Genomic DNA, 22,562 nt, shown 5'->3' on the forward strand with positions numbered 1-22,562 from the left:
TATAATGTTGAAATGAAAAGATACAGAGGTTTATGAAAAATGCAGTGTTACAAAAATGCACACCCTCTCTGTATTATATTTAAGTATTGTTTGCCTGTTCTTATTTTGTTTAGAAAATACTGAAATGAGAAATAAAGTGAATTGATTGGAGTTAATGATAGTGGAAAATTAACAGGAAATGATGTTTTTAATTGTAGAAGTTAGAAATTCAGCGTGGTGTTTGCTAAAATATATATACAATTTTAATTGCTGAGATATAAAAGAGATTATTTGCTGAGTCTATCATTACTGACTGGTATTACTCTTTGATTGGTGCAAATTACTATTTGTTATAATGCTTCAACCAATCAGATTAGTTTAACTATGATGGTATAAAGATTCTTATCAGCTGAACTTTTTTACATTATTCTATGCTTCAGAAATATTTGTGAAGTACCAGAGTACCAGAGACAGTAAAAATTATGTAAAGAAAAATGTTGCATGTTATTATTAAATAATTTTATTATGGCTGCCCACTCCAAAAATCTGTTAAAATGTTGACCATACCCAAACAGAAATATCACTCCTAACTGATTCCAATTTATCTTATTTGTAGTTTGCTTAATGATTCTACAAATGGTGATCTGTCTAAACACAGATTCTATTTGCAGGCTGTTGTTAGTTAAAATAAAAATATTTATGAAGTGTTATCTTCTCCCTGAGCACAGAATATGAATCCACTGATAAGCTAGGCAGAGGTATATATTATCCAAATATTTTAAAAATTCATGAAATATAGTAGCATGCACTTTTTTGAATTTCTTCTTTGGCTGAGTTTTTAATTGGGATGCCTCATTGTTTTTGAAGAAAATTTCTGAACTCTTATGAAAGAGATAGTACCGTAGCTGTAAAGAAAAGACTGATTGATAATTTGATACTTGTGAGCCTAAATAATGTACTCAGTTTTTATTTCATTATATTTTAGATCTCACTGAACAGTGAGATGTGACCATCCTCCAAGAAGCAATATGAATTGGCTGTGTGAAGCATTACATAATTCACTCCAGATTCAGATGATTTTTTCCCCACATGATAAATGTAGTGTTGAACAAGATTCGCAGGTCTCTTTTCAAGATTCAATTGCTTCTGTTGCTTTTCTAGCATTTGAAAATTTCAGTATATATTCCTTTTACCCAACTAAACATGCAGGTCTGATATAGTAGTAGTGTGAGGTGCGTGACTATCAAATTACGTATGACATCAGTAGCCATGAATGACACAACTGCTCTCTGCATGTGCTATTTTAAAAATCCTTAATTATTTCTTTTCTCTAGAAGCCAAAGACTCCGTGCTATTTGAGTGCAGAGAAGCAATACAGCAGATAAGATGTTGTTTGTAAATAACATAATTGTTTTTAATGAGGGTGCTATTTCTGCTTTTGATGGGCCATATACCAATTTAATTATCTTGATTAATATTATAATCCCAATAGAGATTGAAAATAGTTTTCTAGAAAGCATGCTTTTTTGAGAATGGGCTGACTTCATTTAGTGGAGGACTATTATATGTTTTATTTGCATATGTATTATTCCATATAAATGTCAGGGTTCCAAGTAATACCCCCAATGAAAGAAATGAAAGGCTTCCAAGTTTGACAATAATGTGGCTTAATGGCATTTTTAAAAATATGAATACTACAATGTTTTTAATCTCAAGCAATTTTTACAAAGCCTTCAACTTGAATGAGAAAAACATGACAATCTATGTAAAAGCTTGCTGCATCGTTTAAGCAAAGAATAGAAAATAATGAATACATATGTCTGTGGGAGGGAAATGTATATTTGTTTAAAATATTTCAGCTGGTCTTTGTACGAAAATTACTTCCAATAATATAGTAGTGTTGATTTTTGATGGATTATATCTATTGTTTTTTATTGTTGATGATGATTGTTAATTATTGTATCCGCACATTATCCCTAACTTGATCTCTCAGGTCTTCCAATGAATCACTTGCCACTTAACTGAGTCCATTCACTTTGCCTTTAGTTGTCCTCTTTTTCTCTTTCCTTCCAGCTTTCTGAGCACCAGTGCCATTTTTAGAGAACTAGGTTCAAAATATAATTTGAGCCTGGTCATTTGTGCCTCAAGTGAGAAATGTCACAGTGAAATTAGTTTGTCATCCTTCTTAGCTTTCATAATACAGGGTGGTTGTTTTTTGCCGAGATTATTAATTTGCCAGTCCACATTTTTATCATCCAAGTAATGATATATTTGAGTTAATGACTCTTCATAAAAGGCAATATATGTGATTGATTTTAAAAGGCTTTTATTTGAGAGAAAAATTAGATATAAAACAATTCAGTAATCTTCCTTTGAGCCAATCTGCCATAATACATGAGATGATTGGGATGAGGAACATGCCTTTTTTTGTAACATGAGGAGTGCTATGAGTTATAAATACAGCTGCTAGCCACCAATAGATATCCTTGACACAAAGTTTCCCAGAAATATTATCATTTTCATCAATCACTGTTTCCTATTGAAATAATAAATTGAATCTATTCCTTAGTAATACCTAATAATTGCTGCTTCTTGAACAATGGCATTTCTTAGCAACAGGTAATTTGTAATGAAAGTGATAACCTCACTGACAATGTCATAATGTAAATTTCAGTAGTAGGGTGAGTTCACAATCTGTTATGAGCTTTGTGGGGTTTTGTGGATTGGATGACTGTATTTATAACATAAAACTGCTGAATATGTACTTTATAGATGAAGATACCTGGATAGTATAACTGGAGCCCTCTTTGTTTTATGGGGGTGGAATGGATGCGGGGAATGAGGATATGATGCAGATACGAATACAGTGGTGATGCTGGCTTGTAAGAAACACGGTGTGTCCTTGTAAGAACAGAAATTGATAGTGAGTTTTTAATTCTTTATAGTAGCACTATTGTTGGTGGAGTGTTCAGTATTAGGATTAGATTACAGTGCAGCAGGGATGCATACAAAATAGGTCTAGTTTGAACCTATTGTGCTACACTGTTTCATATTTGCCATAGTTTAGCAGAAACAAAATCTGGAATGCAGGTGTAAAATTGCATAATGTACAAACAAAGAAGAAAATAAACATTATGTTTTAGGAATTTACCAGAAAGGAGGGAATAAGAAATCAGCTCATATTTAACCATTGTTAATGTTCAGTTATGACTTTCATTACTTTTTTTCTTTTACTTTCCCTAAGAGAGGAAGCTGAATATCCAAGGTCAAAATTTTTCGGCAAAAAAAGATGCAAAAATTATGTAAAATAGAGATTATAAATATATCTTGTAAAAATATTATAAAGTAAAATAAGTATTGTTATGAATCAGTAATGAATAAATTTATTATGCAATACGGAGTAACAGAGACATGTCACCGCCATGATTAGGGTCCTGGAAGCTAATACTGGCTCCAAATCGTATCAGATTGGACATGATTTAAGTAGCTTATTTATTAAATACAACCTATACAATTTGAAATGCTTCTCCTTTGTTTCACTTCTGTATGTTAGCAATCCAATTTAAAAAGACAACAAATATCTCTAATTGGTTGGGAATCCATTTATTTATTGTATAGGGGAGCAGATGTCTCATATCCATTGTTGAAGAAAAACCCATTTGTTACTAATAGTCTATAATAGGAGGAAAGCTGTTTCTGCACTTGTCTCCAATGTCAACTGTTCTGTCTTCCACATAACTTTAGAATCCTATCTTTGGTTTGTAATCTGAGGTTCAGGAGTCAAACATGTAAGCATACAAGCTTATATTTTAGTTCCAGTGGTGTCCTTTACTACAAACCATCGTCATAAAAATTTCAATAGCACTTTTATCAAAGGCTAATATTCTGTGTTTAAATACTTCCTATTTTTTTTCCGTTAACGTTTTCTTCTTGAGCAGAGTAAGTTAAATTCAGTGATTTCCTTCCACATGATTGTATGTAAGCTTTTAATACATTTTATTTTCACAAACTGTCTTGCTAGTTTGTTGTCTACTTTTATGGAGGATTGATTTGTAGTTTTAAAATCAACAATAATAACAGTGAAAACTATATTTCAGATTTCATTGATTTGTTAAGAAATAATGCACTAGAATTTATTGATTCTTGGAAGTGGATTATCACTGACTTGGAGACCAATATAATCCTGTGAATCAAATAGCACAGAATTAGAGCTAGCTACCAAATGCTCATATTGACCATACTAAGTCTACAACAACTTTTAATTCCACACGAGATGGGGACTGAAAGAAATTCAGAAAAAGATCCGAAACAACTTTGGCTTGTTTTCATATCCTGATTGATTTATCCTGGTTCTTTTAATGATCATGAAAATAGTCTGTGAGCCCCCCTTTTTTAGAAGTTTGCAGTGTGTTTTGCAACTCAAAAAATAATACCTGTTTATGAGGGAATTTATATATTAGAGGAAAGTATGCAGTGGAAAATACTTTTTAAAAGCGTGGCCCAACTAGAAAAAAACATACGAAGAGTACAATTGGAGAGAAATTTTTTACAACAATAGATACACATTTTCATGTTAAATGACTCTAAATTGATTAGAAATAGCTGAAAAGAAAATGAAATATAAATGAAATAGACTATATATATATGTATGTATGTAGGTAGGTAGGTAGGTAGGTAGGTAGGTAGGTAGGTAGGTCTTTGGTTGTTTGGGTTTTCTCCCGTATAAAATTGGAAATGTCTTGGCGATGTTTTGACGAAGTCTCATTCGTCATCTTCAGGCTTCAGCTTCATGCTTCTGGGAGCAATGTGTGATCGCAGCTGTTTCTTCCTTTTAACTGCTAGTGGGGGTTTGAACTGATTGGGTGGGAGATTGGCTGTGCTCTGATTGGATGGGGTTTTTTTTGTGCTCTGATTGGCGGGGGGGGGTGTCCTGTTTGGGTGGGAGCTTGGTTGTGCTCAGATTAGTCGTGAGTTGCAGGGGGATTTGAGCTGGTGAGCTACACGAAGCCAAACAACAGCAATGCAGCTCACCAACTCAAATCCCCCTGCAACTCAGACTAATCTGAGCACAACCAAGCCCCCATCCAAACAGGACACACCCCCAGCCAATCAGAGCACAAAAAAACCCCATCCAATCAGAGCACAGCCAAGCTCCCACTCAATCAGTTCAAACCCCCACTAGCAGTTAAAAGGAAGAAACAGCTGCGATCACACATTGCTCCCAGAAGCACGAAGCTGAAGCCTGAAGATGACGAATGAGACTTCGTCGAAACGTCGCCAAGACATTTCCAATTTTACACGGGAGAAAACCCGAAGAACCAAAAACCTACATACAAACACCCGTGAAAACCTCAGAAAACACACACACACACACACACACACACACTTATTTATTTATTTATTTATTTATTTATTTATTTATTTATTTATTTATTTATTTATTTATTTATTTATTTATTTATTTATTTATTTATTTATTTATTTATTTATACATACACATAAATACATCCACATCCACACCCCCACCCACACACCATGTTCTCACATACTGTAGTTTAGTTATTCATGTAACTCTTTGGTTGAATGTTGCAAAATTTCTTTTTTTAATGGTAATATTTTATGCCAATAGAAAAAGTATTTACGTTTGCACAAAAAAGAGATCATCACATTTTCAATGTTATTTTTGTTTCAGAACCCTGGAGCATAGGGTTCAATTCCCTGTTAAGTCTATGGCTGAGCATGGTGGCCCTAAGAGAATCACTATCTTGCAGCTTCAGGTTCCTAGTTGTAAAATGGGAGTAATAGTGACTGTTCTTCAAAAGGTATCAGAAGACTGTAATACTGAAGGTATTTGAATTTGTTTTCTGTTTTAAGCTAAGGTAGATTATATGTAATATAATAAAAAGACATACTTCACATACCAGTGATAATAACACTCTTCCTCATCCTAGCATTCTTATAATGTACAGATGTGCAGTTCCTTTTACACTCAGCAGCCATGGCGATTGGGTAGGTAAGATGGATTACATTTTCTGTATCTACAAAGAGTTTTTGTTAGTACTCCCTCTTTTTGTTCTAAATTTTGTTTTTCAAATTTAAATTACAAAACATTTTTTTTGTGTGGAACACACAGGACTGCCTCTTTAAAAAAAAATGAAGTAAAATCATAAATTATACAACATAGGAGGTGTGAGCTTTCATAAAAAGGCATGTTTCAATTTTTGGAATGAAATTTGTTTAAAAAGTTTAAAAATGTTTTTAACCTACTTCAGTATTTATTTTTGAAAGATTATAGATCATCATAGGATATATGTGATTACAATTTCATCTGTCAAGTGACAGTATAAGAATTGTTTATTTTGTGAATATTTGGATTTCTTTGTTCTGAGTATAAAAAAATCCACTTTCATGAAAATGAAGTTGAAATAACAAATAGTAATATTCTTAGTATTTTTGAAGGTGCCCATGGAACAATACCAAATTGTTTGGGAAATACTGATATTCTTTGGGACACAATTTAAGAAATACTGGATTACCAATCATAAGGTGGTTTCTTATAAAGTCATTACATTTAAACTATTTTCTTTTTAAATTATAGTTATCTACATTTAAAACAGATTGTATAGATGATTTTGTCATAAAATATCAGTTAAGTAAGAATTAAATGATAAAGCTTTTTTTTTTTTTGCTTATGATAGCTGTGGACATTTCAAAGGAAAGTGAAGGGATCCAACCATCTGTCATTTTAATATCTCTAGGGCTCTTATGGGATTGGAACCAGAAACCATCTGGGAAGCAAAAGAACATGCTTGAATTCAGTCTTTGCTTTCTATCATATTCCAATCTTTTTTTTAAAGTTAGAATAAGAAGGAAAAGGAACCTAACAGGTACTACAGGGGATACCCATTGATATATGCTTATAAAATACGTGACAGAATATAGATACAGGTGGCATTTACCCCCGACAAGAATCGCCAGAATGTTTAAGGACAAATCTGAAAAATGCTGGAAATGTCATCAGACACCTGGATCATACTACCACATGTGGTGGACATGCGTCGAAGCGAAAAGATACTGGACTAAAATACACACGTGGTTGGAAAAAATGATCAAAAACATACTGACTTTAAGCCAGAAGTCTTTCTGTTGGGAATTATACCTGAGATATATACTAGAGATATAAAATATTTGATTATGAATATCATTACAGCAGCCAGGATTGTATTTGCAAAAAATTGGAAAAATGAAAAGTTACCTCCGCAAGATGAAATAATTAGAAAAATGTTGGAATGTGCAGAGATGAATAAGTTAACATTTGAAATTAGCGAGCAAGAAGATAAGCAGTACTATAAAATATGGGATATTCTATAATTGGTTAGATGGAAAGATATGTTAGAAAAGATAAGCATAAGATATATGTACGAAAGAAATGTTCATTTTGTGAATGCACAGGAAGATATGTTAGCACCCATGCAGCATGTTGTAATGAAATGGATCTGATGGTGGTTTTTTTATGTTTTAAAAATAAATTAAAAAAAATCAAAAAGAAAAAAAGAATATAGATGTAAGCAGGGGTGGGTTTCAGATGCTTTAGCAATGGGTTCACTACCCTGTTGCTGGGTGGGCGTGGCCATGGTGGCTGTGGCCTAGTTGGCCACCTGCACCATGGCCGGGGTGTGTGTGTGTTTTTGGCCCTCCCCAGGTTCTGGATGCTTTTCTCGAGGCTCCGGGAGGGTGAAAACAGTTTCCCCTGGGCTCTGAAAGCCCTCTGGAGGCTGGAAACAGACCTGTTTTTGGACTTCCCAAACCTTCGGTAGGCCTGTTTTTTGCCCTCCCAGACCCTCCGTACGTCCCCTGCACTTACTTGAAATGATGAACGGACTGTGTGGAGGCTCCTGGGAGGGGTGGGGTGGGGTGATCATGGCCAGCCAGGGGTGGCATTTGGGGGTTCTCAAAACCCCAGTGATCCTTGGCTAGAGGATCGCCTGAACCCTGCCAAACTCCCAGGAGCCTACCCTTGGATGTAAGAAAGACTTTACATTTTAGTTGTTTTTCTAAGAACAAGCCTTTATTTCTTGTATGTTATTTAAGGCTAGTTTATTGGAAAAGTTTGGAAGAGCCATTGTAACTGAAATAGTTCTAGTGTCGTATTATTATGAACTTGAACTTAACATTGAGGAAATTGTTAGAAAGATGAACTGAAATTTCACAACATGTTTCTTGGTGCTCAAGGCTACTAATTTTAAATCAATACATGCATAAGTGAAAATTGGATGTGCATATCAGATGGAGCTGTAGAGTGGTTTGAATTTGAAGGCAAAATAGTGCTTGTCAGCAACTCTTTAAACCAAAGAGGCATTTTTCTGAGATTTCATTGTAGCTGAACATAAGACTCTTAAGCAAGATATATTCATTTCCCAAAAGAATGATGGAAAGTGTGAGTAAGAAAAGGTGATGTGGAAGTTGTTTGAAATAAAATAAAATATTTAGATTACAAAGTGTTGCAGATGTGTGTGGCATTAGGCTAATAAGAACTACGAAAAAGTAAGGGCAGGGCAAAAGTTGCTTTCTGCAATGAAGTTGAAAAAGTTATTGGTAGACATAAATAAATACACATAAAAGAGAATTGTTGCTCAAAAATCAAGGATGACAAAAAGTTATTGTATTTTATATGCAAACATATGCACATATATGCACACATAAACATACATAGAAGAATAGATTTGAATAATGTCAAAGGACAAAATAGTTTAAGATTAACGAAAGCAGAGAATATGTAGAATAATTGTAATAGGAAAAATATTTGTTTTGGAAATAGGTGAAGAAAGTTTAGCAAAGAGCCTCCAGTAGAGTGAGTGGAATTAAAAATGAAAGTGATAGAATACGATAATTTGGGAGGAAACTTCATCAAGAGAATGCAGGAAAGTGTATTTTAGAGTTTTGTTTGGGAGTGATGGAGATATGAAGAGTCAGATTGAAATGAATACAATGAATGTTAACATCTATGAAAAGAGATGGAAAGGAAGACATAAATGCTGTGAAAATGTTGAAGTAAAGTGATAAAGTTGCAGTATAGGTAGTATAATTGTTGAAATGTTAAAATATGGATGTGACTTATGGACTCATTTATATGTGATTTATTTATACGTGTGAAGTCTGCAACTCTGCCTGATTAGAAAAATCCCTATTAATTATATCCCTCTTACAAAGAAAAAATACAAGTAATGAATGCAAAACCTATATTGGGGAATTAGTTTGTTAGTTATGCCTGGGAAGATGTTTGCCACAATTCTTATCAAATGGTTACACGAGGCAACAACATTTGGGAAGCTCAGTATGATTTTATCCCATGCAGAATATGCATTGGTCAGATTTTTCTTCAGCAAGCCACTGAGAAATCTATGAATGTGAGTAAGAAAGTGTTTTTGTTGATTTAGAGAAAAAGTATAAAATGAATAGACTTGAATTATGTACAGGTAGTCCTCTATTTACAACAGTTCATTTATTGACCGTTCAAAGTTACAGTGGCACTGAAAGAAAGTGACCTATGACCATTTTTCACACTTACGACAGCTGCAGTATCCCCATAGTCATGTGACTATGGCACGTAAACACTTGGCAACTAACTCAGTTATGATGGTTGAGTGTCCCAGGGTCACATGATAACCTTTTGTGACTTTCTGACAGGCAAAGTCAATGGGGAAGCCAAATTCACTTAATCATGTTACTAACTTAACCACTGCAATGATACACTTAACAACTGTGGCAAGAAAGGTCATAAAATGGGACAAAACTCCCTTAACCAATGTCTCGCTTAGCAACATAAATTTTGGCCTCAATTGTGCTTGTAAGTTGAGGACTACCTGTCATGTTTTGGATAAGTATACAAATGGTGGCTGGTTTGAATTTGGTAAGAGTGGTATATGATGAAAATAAGACATGAATGGGAATGGAAAGCTTAACAAATGGTTAGCACTGAGCCTGAAGTAAAGAGCGCGTAATGTTCTGTTGCTTGTTTAATGTAGAAATAGATAGAAACACACAATATTTTGGAAGAAATCTTCCAATAGATCACAGTAATAGGAGGTATTTCAAGTTGACTTGTATTAATATGAGCAACAAATGCCACAATTCTTCTGGTTCAGAAAGTAAAAAGGCAGGAACAAATGATTCACTGTAGTTCTCCCCTGTCTCCCTCCCACTTTCAAATGGTGTACATGTTTCTACCTATCCCAATGTTATTGATGGTGGCCTGCAAAATAAAATAAATGAGAGCCCATGATAATAGCATTATAATATCCATGGGGACCATAGTTCTCCACTTTGAAAGCGATGCACCAGGAGTTTCTTTTGCACAGGTTGAGGCTCCTGTACATATCATACGATACCTGAGCCTGGATTGCCTCCAACTCTACATGTGGAAATACTGTAGTGGTTGGTATCATCAGTAAAAGCTAAACTACGTGTTTTGTATAGATAAGATGGTTTTATGAATAGATTCACTCTTTGCATTTCCAGAGGTCACAATAAATCATTCTATCTAAAACTGTCCCAAACTGGGGACTGTTATTTGGAACAAGCTGGTCATAACCTGTTTTCCTAAAATTAGATATACTACAGATCTGATAACCAACAAGTCTATTTATACCCTAGAAGAGGACAAGCACTCTTAACTCTTTACTAATAGCTACTGGTGGATGAAGGAATCTGTTGCATTGCTACAAATCTCTAAACAAATCCATCTACTTAGTATGGGAATCTGCTATAGAACTGTCTAGGAATGGTAATCCAGAGGTGGTATTCAGCAGATTCTGACCAGTTCTGGAAAACCGGTAGCGGAAATTTTGAGTAGTTTGGAGAACCGGTAAATGCCACCTCTGACTGGCCCTGCCCCCATCTATTCTCTGTCTCTCGAGTCCCAGCTGATCGGGAAGAAATGGGGATTTTGCAGTAACCTTCCCCTGGAGTGGGGTGGGAATGGAGATTTTATAGTATCCTTCCCTGCCATGCCCACCAAGCCATGCTTACCAAGCCATGCCATGCCCACCAATCTATGCCCACAGAACTGGTAGTAAAAAAATTTGAATCCCACCACTGGGTAATTCCATCTATAAACGTTAACACTGCACTACGTGATCCAGTCCTTCCACATACCTTACCACCTGCATTCAATCACTGTGCTGCAGAGTGGTATATCAGATTCCTAAACCTGTCAGAAGAAGTTAAATCAGTGAAACTGGTAAAATATACCGGTATTTACTTTATTGACTTGATGCCTGAGAACAAAGTGAATTAGTGTGATGAAGCCGCCTAGTCTCTGGTCCATTTAGCAGAAGTGGAGATAGTTCTTTATTAAGTTAAGGAAGAAAACATAGGCCTATGCCTTGAACTTTGTGATATGAAATTTGTAATGCTTTATTCAGTTAAGAATATACTGTTCACCCACAAACATGGCTGAAAAAGGGGTTTCCTTCCTAAAAAGAAATGTTATCTTGGTCCTGCATTTTCATCAGAAGAAGAAATCAACACTATAGTGTCAGGTTTGTGGTTTAATGACAAGAAAGATGTAGGTTTTAACGATAATATTTGGGACCAGCAATTGTACGGTAATTGTAAAGTACAATGTCATGTGATTGCACTGACTTATGGCAGCAGTTCTGGGGTGTGCTGTCGTTAAGTGAATGCTGAGCAGTCTTTAAACACAATGTCATATGATTGAATTTCCAAACTCCTTTGACTTTTCTTGTTACAAGCTAGCAGTGAAGGTTGTGAATGGTGATTTATGTTTATCACCACCTGTTTATCCTTGAACAAGGACTGTCAAAGCTTTGTAATAATTAGTAGTGATTGATACTGGCCAAATAAATCTGACAGAATTCTTAATTTGCTAAAAGAGAGATTGTCCATGCTAATGTTTACCTTCAGTTTTCTCCCCAAGCTGGATATTTCTGTGAGTTAGAAGGTTTATGTAATTTAATATGCAAGTAAATAATGGGGAGTATGCAAGATCATCTTTAATAAATGGAAAACTCTGTGTTTATCATAATTGGATAACAATGATAAGACAAGGACTACTAGCAACTGAGGGGTTACACCACTTATAACTTGCTTCTATTCTAACAATATAACTTTATTTTTTGAAGTGTCCTTTGTAGTGGGATCTTCTTTACACGAATACTACAAATCTTATTTTTGCTATAAATGAACTGTTAGATATTCGGTAGTAATTGTCTGAATTTGAATTGTATTTCCATGAACAGAATTCATGTCATCAGAAATAAGGCCTTGTTGGGGGGGGACACTTAAATTACCCCCCATCTCTGTTTTTATGTCTGTATCAGCAAGGTAATAGTCTTACTCTTATAGAATGATGTATAAACCTACTCTCTGTCACTTAAGTTTATTTCATTATTAAAGTAATGGGTTACATGAAGACGATTATACATTTAGCTCTAATGTCAGTTTAATAACCTACTATTTCATGTGTACATTACTACACAGTGTAATGGCTGATTGAAAATGGCTTCTTCCTGTTCTACCTCTTTAATAATGCATAAAAGGTTAAGTGACATGCATTTGTCCTGGTCTTGCTGTTTTAGTGTGAATTGGCAATAATGTGATGCAGAAATAATAATAAAGAAGCATTCTTTCTCCCTCTCTCTGAAATAAATTGCCTTATTTCATCCTCTTTCTGCCTTTTTTAACCCAAATCCATGTTTCCCTTGAACCTCACAGATAATGTCTAAGCCCAAGTAAAATAGTTAAAAGAATTTCCCTTGCAATAATCAAAATTTTGAGTGGCTGATAATCAAATAATAAAAAAACTGGCTGAAGAGTGCAGGAAGATGGAGAGGTGAGCCGTCATAGCAAGAATGAACTAATGAATTACTTTTATGAGCTAAAGTAGAAATAAGAAACATCTGTAGCTCAGATTTCCATTTCTGTAGTAAACCAATGGATTGGTGAGAATAAAGTAAGAGAAAAATAAGAGAAGAAATCAACTAATAGTGCTACAGAATTCTGCTCTGAAACTGCACATTATTTTAATAAGAAAAGTGATTCTGGAAAAAATCTTAAGCAAATAAGATTTGATTTACATAAACTGAACAGTTTGTTTAATTCATTATTTTCTGTATTTTGTTTGTGAAGCATTTTCCCCCTGGAATTTGTAATGTTATATTAAATGGCTATGCTAAATATTACAAGGAAAAATTGTTTTTATCATAAAAGTTTATGATAAATGTTTAGCATAAATGTTTATTATAAAATGATAGATAACTTTCATTCTACTAAAGCAAGTAATTGGTTAATTGGAAACTTTTTTTATAAAGAAGGTGGAGCAGAAGTTTAAAAGGAGAGAGGTGTGTGAGAAGAGAAGCGGTTGGCAGAGTAAAAAAGAAAGAAAAATACTAAAAGAGAAGAGACTGATGTCTCTGATGAACTAAATTATGTAAATAAATATGGAGTCTTATGACTCTAAGAAGAAACAAATAATAGTAATTTCTCATGTAGTGTAATTGTTAAATAATTTTAATTGTTTATGATCACATGGTTCGCTCAGACAGAATATTGTAAGATGCATAACCTTTTGCTTTTCACTTTATGGCTATCACATTTGCTTAATGACTGCTACAAAAAGGTGGTAAAATCAGGCTTAACAACCGACAGGTCTTGCAACCATAATTCTGGGCTCATTTATGACCATAAATGTTGAGTTATGGGATGAGGAGTTTTATTATTTATTAATTTTATTATTATTTATTATTATGGGGACTAAATGAGAGAAGGTGAGGAGATAGTGAAACTGTTCATAATTGTTATAATGAAGGTGGGAAGTTTTCTTGGCAAAATTGTGGAAATGGTTTGCTGCTGCCTCCTTCCTAGGGCTGAGAGAATGACTGGTCCAAAATTACCTAGCTGGTTTGGTGCCCAAGGCAGGGAAAGAACTCAGTCTCCAATTTCTAGCCTTGTGCCTTCGCCACCACATCAAACTGGCTTTCTTTGCATAGAAGGTAAATAAGGTAACAGTATACAAGGTGATGGAAGCGTCCACCTCTTTAAATGCTGACTTGTACATTTGACAGTTCTTGTTGCAGGTATTGTTAAACTCTGGATTGCAAACCTTGAACATTATCTTAACCAACCTGAGGGATAAGTGCAATTGTTCAGTAATCTGAGCATTCTTTCTGCCCTTTTTGGTATTAAAATAAGAATTGCTCTTATCCTGAAAGGTTTTAACTTTGGTTGGTTTAAAAGAGCTTCTGAAGCTTTATTGTCAGTTATAAGTTCTAGAGCCCAATTTACATTACAGAAATCAAACTTTCTTTTTTCCCTAGCAGTTCTTTGCTTTCTTTGTCTTTAATCATGTCCACCTTTACAGAAATGTTTGACTTGTATTCTGTAAGTATCTTAAATAAATCTCTTTTCCTTCCATTTGTTGATAACTTCAGTTTCTTTGCATTATTTATTTAGATATATCTGTTTGTCTCTTAATCTTTTCCAGAACTCAGCTTTTAATTTGAATTCCTCTGTGTCTTATGCCTTTTGTTTCCTGTTGTATCAGCAAGCATCAATTCACCTTCTGTTGTTTGCATTTTGGGATATTTTTGTTTGCATTATCTTAATGATGTTATGAACTTCAATCCCAATTTACTCTGCTACTCTAGTTATCCAACCTAATCCATTAAATCTAATCATCATAGTAACTTCATAATCATATAGACTACTGTTGAAGTTGTACCTTGTTGGTCTGATGATTTTGTTTTTCTTAGCGTAATTTTCAAAAAGGAGTTTGTGAATTGAGCTTCAATCAGCATTAGGTCTTAATTTTGCTAATTAAAAGAACAAACAAACAACATGCTAATAACGGGAATGGAGGACAAAATTCCATCCCTAAGTGTGTGAGAAGTGTTGGTCTGGAAGAAAATTCCAAAGATCAATCATAACAGTCATTCAGTGCCATTGTAACTTTAAACGTTTGCTAAATAAATGGTTATATGTTGAGGATTGCTTTTTTTGTTTGGAGAGTATATAATTAGTTTGATTTTGACGTTGTCAATCTGATGATGTCTGCATGTAGTTTCATTTAGATTGTTGAAAGAAGGTATTTGCCCCAAAGTTTGAATTTTCTTGCCAAAATTTTATTAATTTGATTCCTCCTTTCCAAGGTCAACTTTTCCATTATTCAACATATAATATTTTATTTTCAAGTTAAGCATTTCAGTCTCCTGTAATTTATGTTTTGTTGGTTTTTGAGGGGGAGGGTATTTGTTATCAGAAACCTAGAATTGGCTTATTTTCTTTTTCAGTGAATCATATTTACCTATGATCTGCCTTTCATGCTTAACCTTACTGGGAATCTGTACTTTCATTTATAAGTGTCATTGAGATCTAAAAGCCCCTTCAGTAGTAGAAGGCAGAATTGCAGATAAAGTTTTACTAAAGTCATTACTCCCTAAACTGTCTGTAAAAATAATATGGATCCCCTACATTATTTCCTTCAGGACATCATTATTGAAAAAGCCCTTTCATTATGTGAGAGAAATTTGATAATAGTCTCTAGTGGAGATCTTAGTGCCCTAATAGGAAAATGAGAAGGAACACTTCTTCAGATTACATGACTGAAAGCTATTTAGGTTTTATAGAGTAATACTACTTCAAATTAGACCTTGAAAAATGTCCTGCCCACTAGCGCATATAGCAAAGCACTGATATATGATTGTTTCAGATGATACAAGTTGGCTCTGGTTTGAACTCATTGAAGTGTCTGAATAATTTTCAAAGGAGACTCGCATGTGCAATATATTTTTATAATCCAGCTGGAAAATTACTCTTGCAAGAATACCTCTGTGCAGATATGGTCGTAGCAGATATAGTAGCCTGAGCCCCTTAGATTTCTAGTGGCAGTCATAGATCCAAATGTATATTAATCATTTAGATTAATGTGCAGGTAGTCTTTGACTTACAATAGTTCATTTAATAAAAGTTACAGTGGCACTGAAAAAAGTGACTTATGACCATTTTTCACACTTAACAACCATTGCCACATCCCCATGGTCACATGGCCAAAATCCAGATGCTTAGCAACTGGTTCGTATTTATGACAGTTACAAGTCTTGGGGTCGTGTGATCAGCTTTTGCGACCTTCTGACAAGCAAAATCAATGGGGAAACCAGATTCACTTAACCATGTTACTAACTTAACAAATGCAATGATTCCCTTAACAACTACGGCAAGAATAGTTGTAAAATGGGACATAACTCACTTAATAAATGTTTCATTTAGCAACATAAATTTTGGGCTCAATTGTAGTCGTAATTCAATGACTACCTGTATTATATATTAGTCTAATATTCAGTGTAGCTTCCTCTATAATAGAGTTGATATATTTTAAATGAGAAGATCGCTCTCTCACACATACCACAGTATATTTGCCTTTAAATAATAGTTTATTAAAACTCAACCAATTAATTATCAATATTAAAAGTATCCACAAGATCTGTCACCAACATCAGAATGATGAAAGCAGATCTAATGGCATGTGAGGATGACCTTGGGGAGTCAGGGGAAGTGATGTTTCCTAGGAAACAATCAGCCAAGAGAGGGAGGAACCTAGGGGTGAAATGCTCCCGGTTCGGACTGGATCACCCGATCCGGTAGCGATGGTGGTGGATGGTTTGGAGAACTGGTAGCAAAAATCCCTGCCCCCCACCCATGCCCAGCTGAGCCGCGCGATCATCAGAGATTTTTTTACTTTTAAAAGCATTTTTCTTTGGCTGAAAAAATGCTTTTAAAAGAAAAAAAAAGCCTCTGATGATTGTGTAGCTCAGCTGGGATCATCAGAGCCTTTCAAAAGCATTTTTTCTACAACCTCTTCGGCTGCAGAGGTTGTAAAAATGCTTTTAAAAAGCTCTGGCGATCCCAGCTGAGTTGCCTGATCGTCAGAGGCTTTTCTTTTCTTTTAAAGGCAAAAAAAAAAATGCTTTTAAAAGAAAAGAAAAGAAAAGCCTCTGACGATCAGGCAACTCAGCTGGGATTGCCAGAGCCTTTTAAAAGCATTTTTTGTACATTTTTGTACATTTTTTAAAAATGCTTTTAAAAGTAAAAAAAAAAAGTTGGCCACGCCCACCCAGTCACATTACCCCCCCACCAAGCCACGCCCACAGAACCTGTAGTAACAAACTTTACATTTCACCACTGGAGGAGCCCTCTCTGACCACTGGCTCAGTGGTCAGAGGAAGAAACTTAGGAAGGAACTGCTCTAATTGATCGGATGTTTAAAAGTGATGGCAGGAGGTTTGTACCTTCAGACTTGCACTATTATATTAATATAGTCTTCCAATAAAGTAGAATGAGCTCATCTAGTGGTGTCTCCTATCTGGTTTATCTAGGAGGGTTTACATCAACCATGCAACTCTAAAGGTACAAATCTCCCACTGCCATTTTAACCGGCCGGTCAATTAGAGCATTTCTTTTCTAAATTTCTTCTTCATTGAATGCCTTATTGAATTGAATTATCATCGAATTGTCTTATAACCATGTAGCCTTGTAGCAGGATTCTCTTAGCCAGAGACACAAGGCAAGTAAATCACTGAGCTTTGTAGCAATATGATGGATAGATGTGCGGATGGAAGACAGAACAATTTGGGGGAAAATTACAGCTCTCTGCTTTCTGTTGTGCAAAAAATAAAGATGAAAGAGAATTTAGAAACTGGTGGTAGTATGAATTACAGAAAGTAGAAGAGATTCTGGCTAAGTAGTTAGAATACAAAGTGTAAGTTGCTCGTATGTTCCTCTTTCTCTTTCTCTCTGTAGAAAAGGGTAAAAGCAGTGGAAAAATATGGAACAATTAAAAATAAAAGGCAGCTTTTTCAAATCTTGGCAACTGCATAATTAAACGAGGCTGAATGACTGTATAAAAGAAGAATAGTTTCTGTTTGGTTTTGCTTAGTTATAAAATGATCTTTGTATAACTATGAACAATGCAGTTTTCCTCATTAGGTAATTGTTTCATAGTTATTCCTTATAAAGCTCTTTTAAATCTGATATACTTTGTACTTACTGGAATAGTGAAATATGTCTTGTTTGTAATAAATGATACCAGAGGTCATAGAATCTATATTTTTCCCTAACCTTCGCAATTTTGTGCTGTCAAGTTAGATTGCTTATGATTGTACATTGTGAATTGTTCCATTAAATATAATGGTTGATGAAATCTGCTTTGTGGTCAGAGGTTTTCTGTGTTTAATATAAATGGAAATCTTTGGTAGAGAAATGTATTGGGATTTGATACATGAATACCATATACAACATTAATTGTGTTTATCCATTATTTCAACAAATAAAATTTGGGGCAGAATCAAACTTTTCAAACATTGAGTAATGTTTCATGTGTCCAAAACCTAAACTAAACTTTCCTGCTTACCTTTCAAATGCTGTTAAAGGAAATTTAAATTTTGCAAAGTGAATTTTAAAGTCAAGTCTAAATCCCAAGCAAATTCACATTGAACAGAAGAAATATGTATATTTCTTCCAAAGAAACCAAAGACCTACACACACACACACACACACACACACACACACGTGTGTGTGTGTGTGTGTGTAGGTCTTTGGTTATTCGGGTTTTCTCCCGCGTAAAATTGGAAGTGTCTTGGCCACGTTTCAACGAAGTCTCATTCGTTATTTTCAGGCTTCAGCTTCGTGCTTCAGCTTCGTGGGAAGCACGAAGCTGAAGCCTGAAGATGACGAATGAGACTTCGTCGAAACGTGGCCAAGACACTTCGAATTTTATGCGGGAGAAAACCCGAATAACCAAAGACCTACATACAAACACCCGCGAAAATCTCAGAAAAACACACACACACACACACACACACACACACACACACACACACACACATATATATATATAAAATGGGTTAATGCTGATGGTCTTCTTCCAAGCTACAAGAGGTTTTTTTTTATTCATATTAAAAGTTCATGCACCATGTTTCCCCGAAAATAAGACCCTGTTTTATATTTTTTTGAAACCTGAAATAAGTGCTTGGCAGGGTGAAATCCAGTAGGTTCTGACAGGTTCTGGAGAACTGGTAGTGGAAATTTTGAGCAGTTCAGAGAACCGGTAGTGGAAATTTTGAGTAGTTCGCAGAACCGGCAAATACCACCTTTGGCTGGCCCCAGAGTAGGGGGGAGGAATGGAGATTTTGCAATATCCTTCCCCCAGGAGTGGGGAGGGAATGGAGGTTTTGTAGTATTGTTCCCCTGCCATTGCCACCAAGCCACACCCACAGAACCGGTAGTAAAAAAGATTGGCTTTCACCACTGGCGCTTGGCCTTATTGCCATGCACTCAAAAGCTCAATTAGACTTATTATCAGGGGATGTCTTATTTTGGGGAAAACAGGGTATTAAGAAGTAAACTACAGAACGGCTTTCTATAGAATTCTTGTCTTTTAATTTTATATATGCATAATTTCTACATAACTGAGTTTATGTTTAACTCATCTTGAGCTAATTTTATATTTAAACACTTTTTTTTCCTATGCAGGCCCAGAATGTTCTTCATCAGGATGGTTTTCGGGTACTGATTCTCTGTGGCAAGCCACAGCAGGTCCAGCCAGCCGTCAAAGTATCCATATCAGAAGACACAGCATAGCTTCTGACAGTGGCGACACAGGCGTTGGAACTTCCTGTTCTGATAGTGTGGAAGGTCAGTAGCTATGCTTAAACCAAAGGACGTCTGGTAAAAAATCAGGAATAATTGTTGTTTGAATAATTAAAAAGCAGAACGATACAGAGACTTAAGGTGACCTGTCTAAAGACTAAAAGATGTAATATGATCTTAAGGATGGTTTACTTAGGAATTAAAACCCATTCTGTTTTTTAAATTTAAGTTTAGATTTAAATAGATAAAGTATAGGATTCCATTCATGCTTTTGTTTTTCTTCTATTTTACAAAAGTAATTATAAAAATTTAATTTGAGCATATATATACTGTATGTTTTCGTAGGTTTTCACGGGTATAGGTATGTAGGTCTTGGCATTTTCGGGTCTTTTCCCATGTAAGGTTGAGAGTATCTTGGCGACGTTTCGATGAGGTCTCATTCATCATCTTCAGGCTGGTGTCTTCGGCTTTGTGCTTCTCGAGTGCTTCTCCTTGGAACCATGACAGTAAGATTACTTTTATTGGGAAATCATTCCCAGCCTGTGTTTAAGGAGATTAAAAAAAAGCTCGAGAAGCACGAAGCCGAAGACACCAGCCTGAAGATGATGAGTGAGACCTCGTCGAAACGTCGCCAAGAGACTCTCAACCTTACACGGGAAAAGACCTAAAAATGCCAAGACCTACATATATATATATTTTCTCCATAGATTTTCAACCCAATTGACAATCTATGGAGCCAACTAATTAAACTCATTAATCAGAAGTGACCCAGCAATAAAATCCAGTTAATAGAAGCAATCATTCAATCTTGGTTTCACATTATAACAGCTACAGAACTAAAAGACTTGGTTCACTCCATGGGAAGACGTTGTAAGGCCGTAATTCATGCTAAAGGTTACCCAACTAACTTTTAACTGACGTTATAATTTTTGTATATCTCATTTTTTCTATGGTGATAATTTTAGTATATCTCTTTTTTCCTACATGTTTCACTTTTCTTCTTTATACCGTAACTGCTATTCTAATAGCAAATCCTTCATAAATGTTATTGCATTACATTCTTGATTAAATTATCTTTCCATTGATATATAATTTTATGGTACTACTCTCCCCCAAAAAAGTGATGTTATTAGCTAGTTTTCAAAAGGTTTCTACAATTCTAGTGTTACCTTTGAAATACTCTTAAGAAAATATCTCAGTATAATATTGATAAGTATTCTGCAAAACAGTGTAATATAGCATGACTAACAATTTTAATGGTGTAAATTTATTTAACTTTCTAAAGGAGCACCGCTGAAAATATTTTATAGCTATAAGAGTAATTAAAATCAAATTAACAGAATTAAATGCAAAATAAAGGAGGAAACAGATACCTTTTTGAATGATATAAAATGCATTTTATTTAGTCAAAGCATTCTTGTGTCCATATACATAAGAACAGAAAAGAGGCAAAGACTTTAACATATTCATTATATGTTGCATATTCAACCTAATGAAGTTTTAGGGGAAAAAGGGTGATATGCTTTATAAAACTTCTATTAACAAGCTGAAAAAGGAAAACTATATGAATATTCAATGATGACGGGAAATCAGCCAGAAGTAATGAATCAGTTTTAGTTTAGAATTAAGAAACAAACTGTAAAACATTGCTGTATAGTCTTCATTCCTGGAGATTTTTCATAGAAAACCAATTGTACAGTTATAACATAGAAACTGAATATTTATTGGCATCTGGTCCTCAGCTTCGGCAGTTATCACATCACTATTTATTTATTTATTTATTTATGTGATTTTTTATACCGCCCTTCTCCCGAAGGACTCAGGGCGGTGTACAGGCAACAATAAAATACAGACACTACAGTATACAATTTAAAATGCAAGTTAAAAAACTTATTATAATTAGCCTAGAACTTTAAAAATTTATAAAAACCAAAACCCCATTAAAATTAGTAAAAAATTTAAAATCAATAAAATTTATGTAATTTAAAATTTAAAATTTAAGCCAGCCCCGCGCGAATGAAAAGATGTGTCTTCAGTTCGCGGCGGAAGGTCCGAAGGTCAGGTATTTGGCGTAAGCCCAGGGGAAGTTCGTTCCAAAGTGTGGGAGCCCCCACAGAGAAGGACCTTCCCCTGGGGGCCGCCAGTCGACATTGCTTGGCGGACGGCACCCTGAGAAGTCCCTCTCTGTGAGAGCGTACGGGTCGGTGGGAGGCATACGGTAACAGCAGGCGGTCCCGTAAGTACCCAGGCCCTAAGCCATGGAGCGCTTTAAAGGTCGTAACCAACACCTTAAAGTGCACTCGAAAGGCCACAGGTAGCCAGTGCAGTCTGCGCAGGAGCAGTGTTACGTGGGAGCTACGCGAAGCTCCCTATCACTAGATAGTGACATCTTTTTAATGAATTATTTGCTGACTGCTATCCTAATGGGGTAATGGGAGTAGGACCATTCAGACTGCTCTGATTATAGTTAATCGTGTTCCTTGTTGGTGTGGTCTTCAGGAAAACAGTAAAAACAGCATTACTGCAAATACCATTTAATGGCTTGGCTTATCTCATATTGATTGACAAGTTCCTTTAATTTTTAGTTATGGCTGTTTTTGCATTGTTACTGGAAGAATGCTTCCCCCTCCCTTCTCTCCTTTACCTTTCATATGCATGTTCTATTATTTTATATTGCATGTATCATCATTATCTTGGCGTTTTTCATGCACTTATAGGGTCTGCTATTTATATTGCATGTATCACTTTTTTAATGTATTGTATTGTTATATACCAGTGATGGCAAACCTTTTTGGTGTTGCATGCCAAAAGTCGGAGTGCTCTTGCATGCCAGCACCCATAATGCAATGGGTGTCCCCATTTGCACATGCGTGCATGGCCCCACCATGCTCCCCATGTGCATATGCCCCGCACTGTGCATG

General features: G+C 35.2%; 1 protein-coding gene across 3 annotated transcripts in view; it reads left to right on the forward strand.

Moving 5' to 3' along the window:
- CEP85L (centrosomal protein 85 like) overlaps window positions 1-22,562 on the forward strand; it is a 124,066-nt gene that overhangs the window by 3,432 nt on the left and 98,072 nt on the right. For 2 of the 3 annotated variants that reach the window (XM_058173076.1, XM_058173061.1), the window contains exon 2: window positions 19,525-19,686. In XM_058173076.1, the coding sequence (XP_058029059.1) occupies window positions 19,525-19,686 (162 nt within the window). Of the gene's footprint in view, window positions 1-5,724; window positions 5,827-19,524; window positions 19,687-22,562 lie in introns of those variants that run through there. The other variant, XM_058173069.1, reaches the window with a different exon arrangement.

Source organism: Ahaetulla prasina, chromosome 1, assembly GCF_028640845.1.
Source record: "Ahaetulla prasina isolate Xishuangbanna chromosome 1, ASM2864084v1, whole genome shotgun sequence".
NCBI classification, from domain to species: Eukaryota; Metazoa; Chordata; class Lepidosauria; order Squamata; family Colubridae; genus Ahaetulla; species Ahaetulla prasina.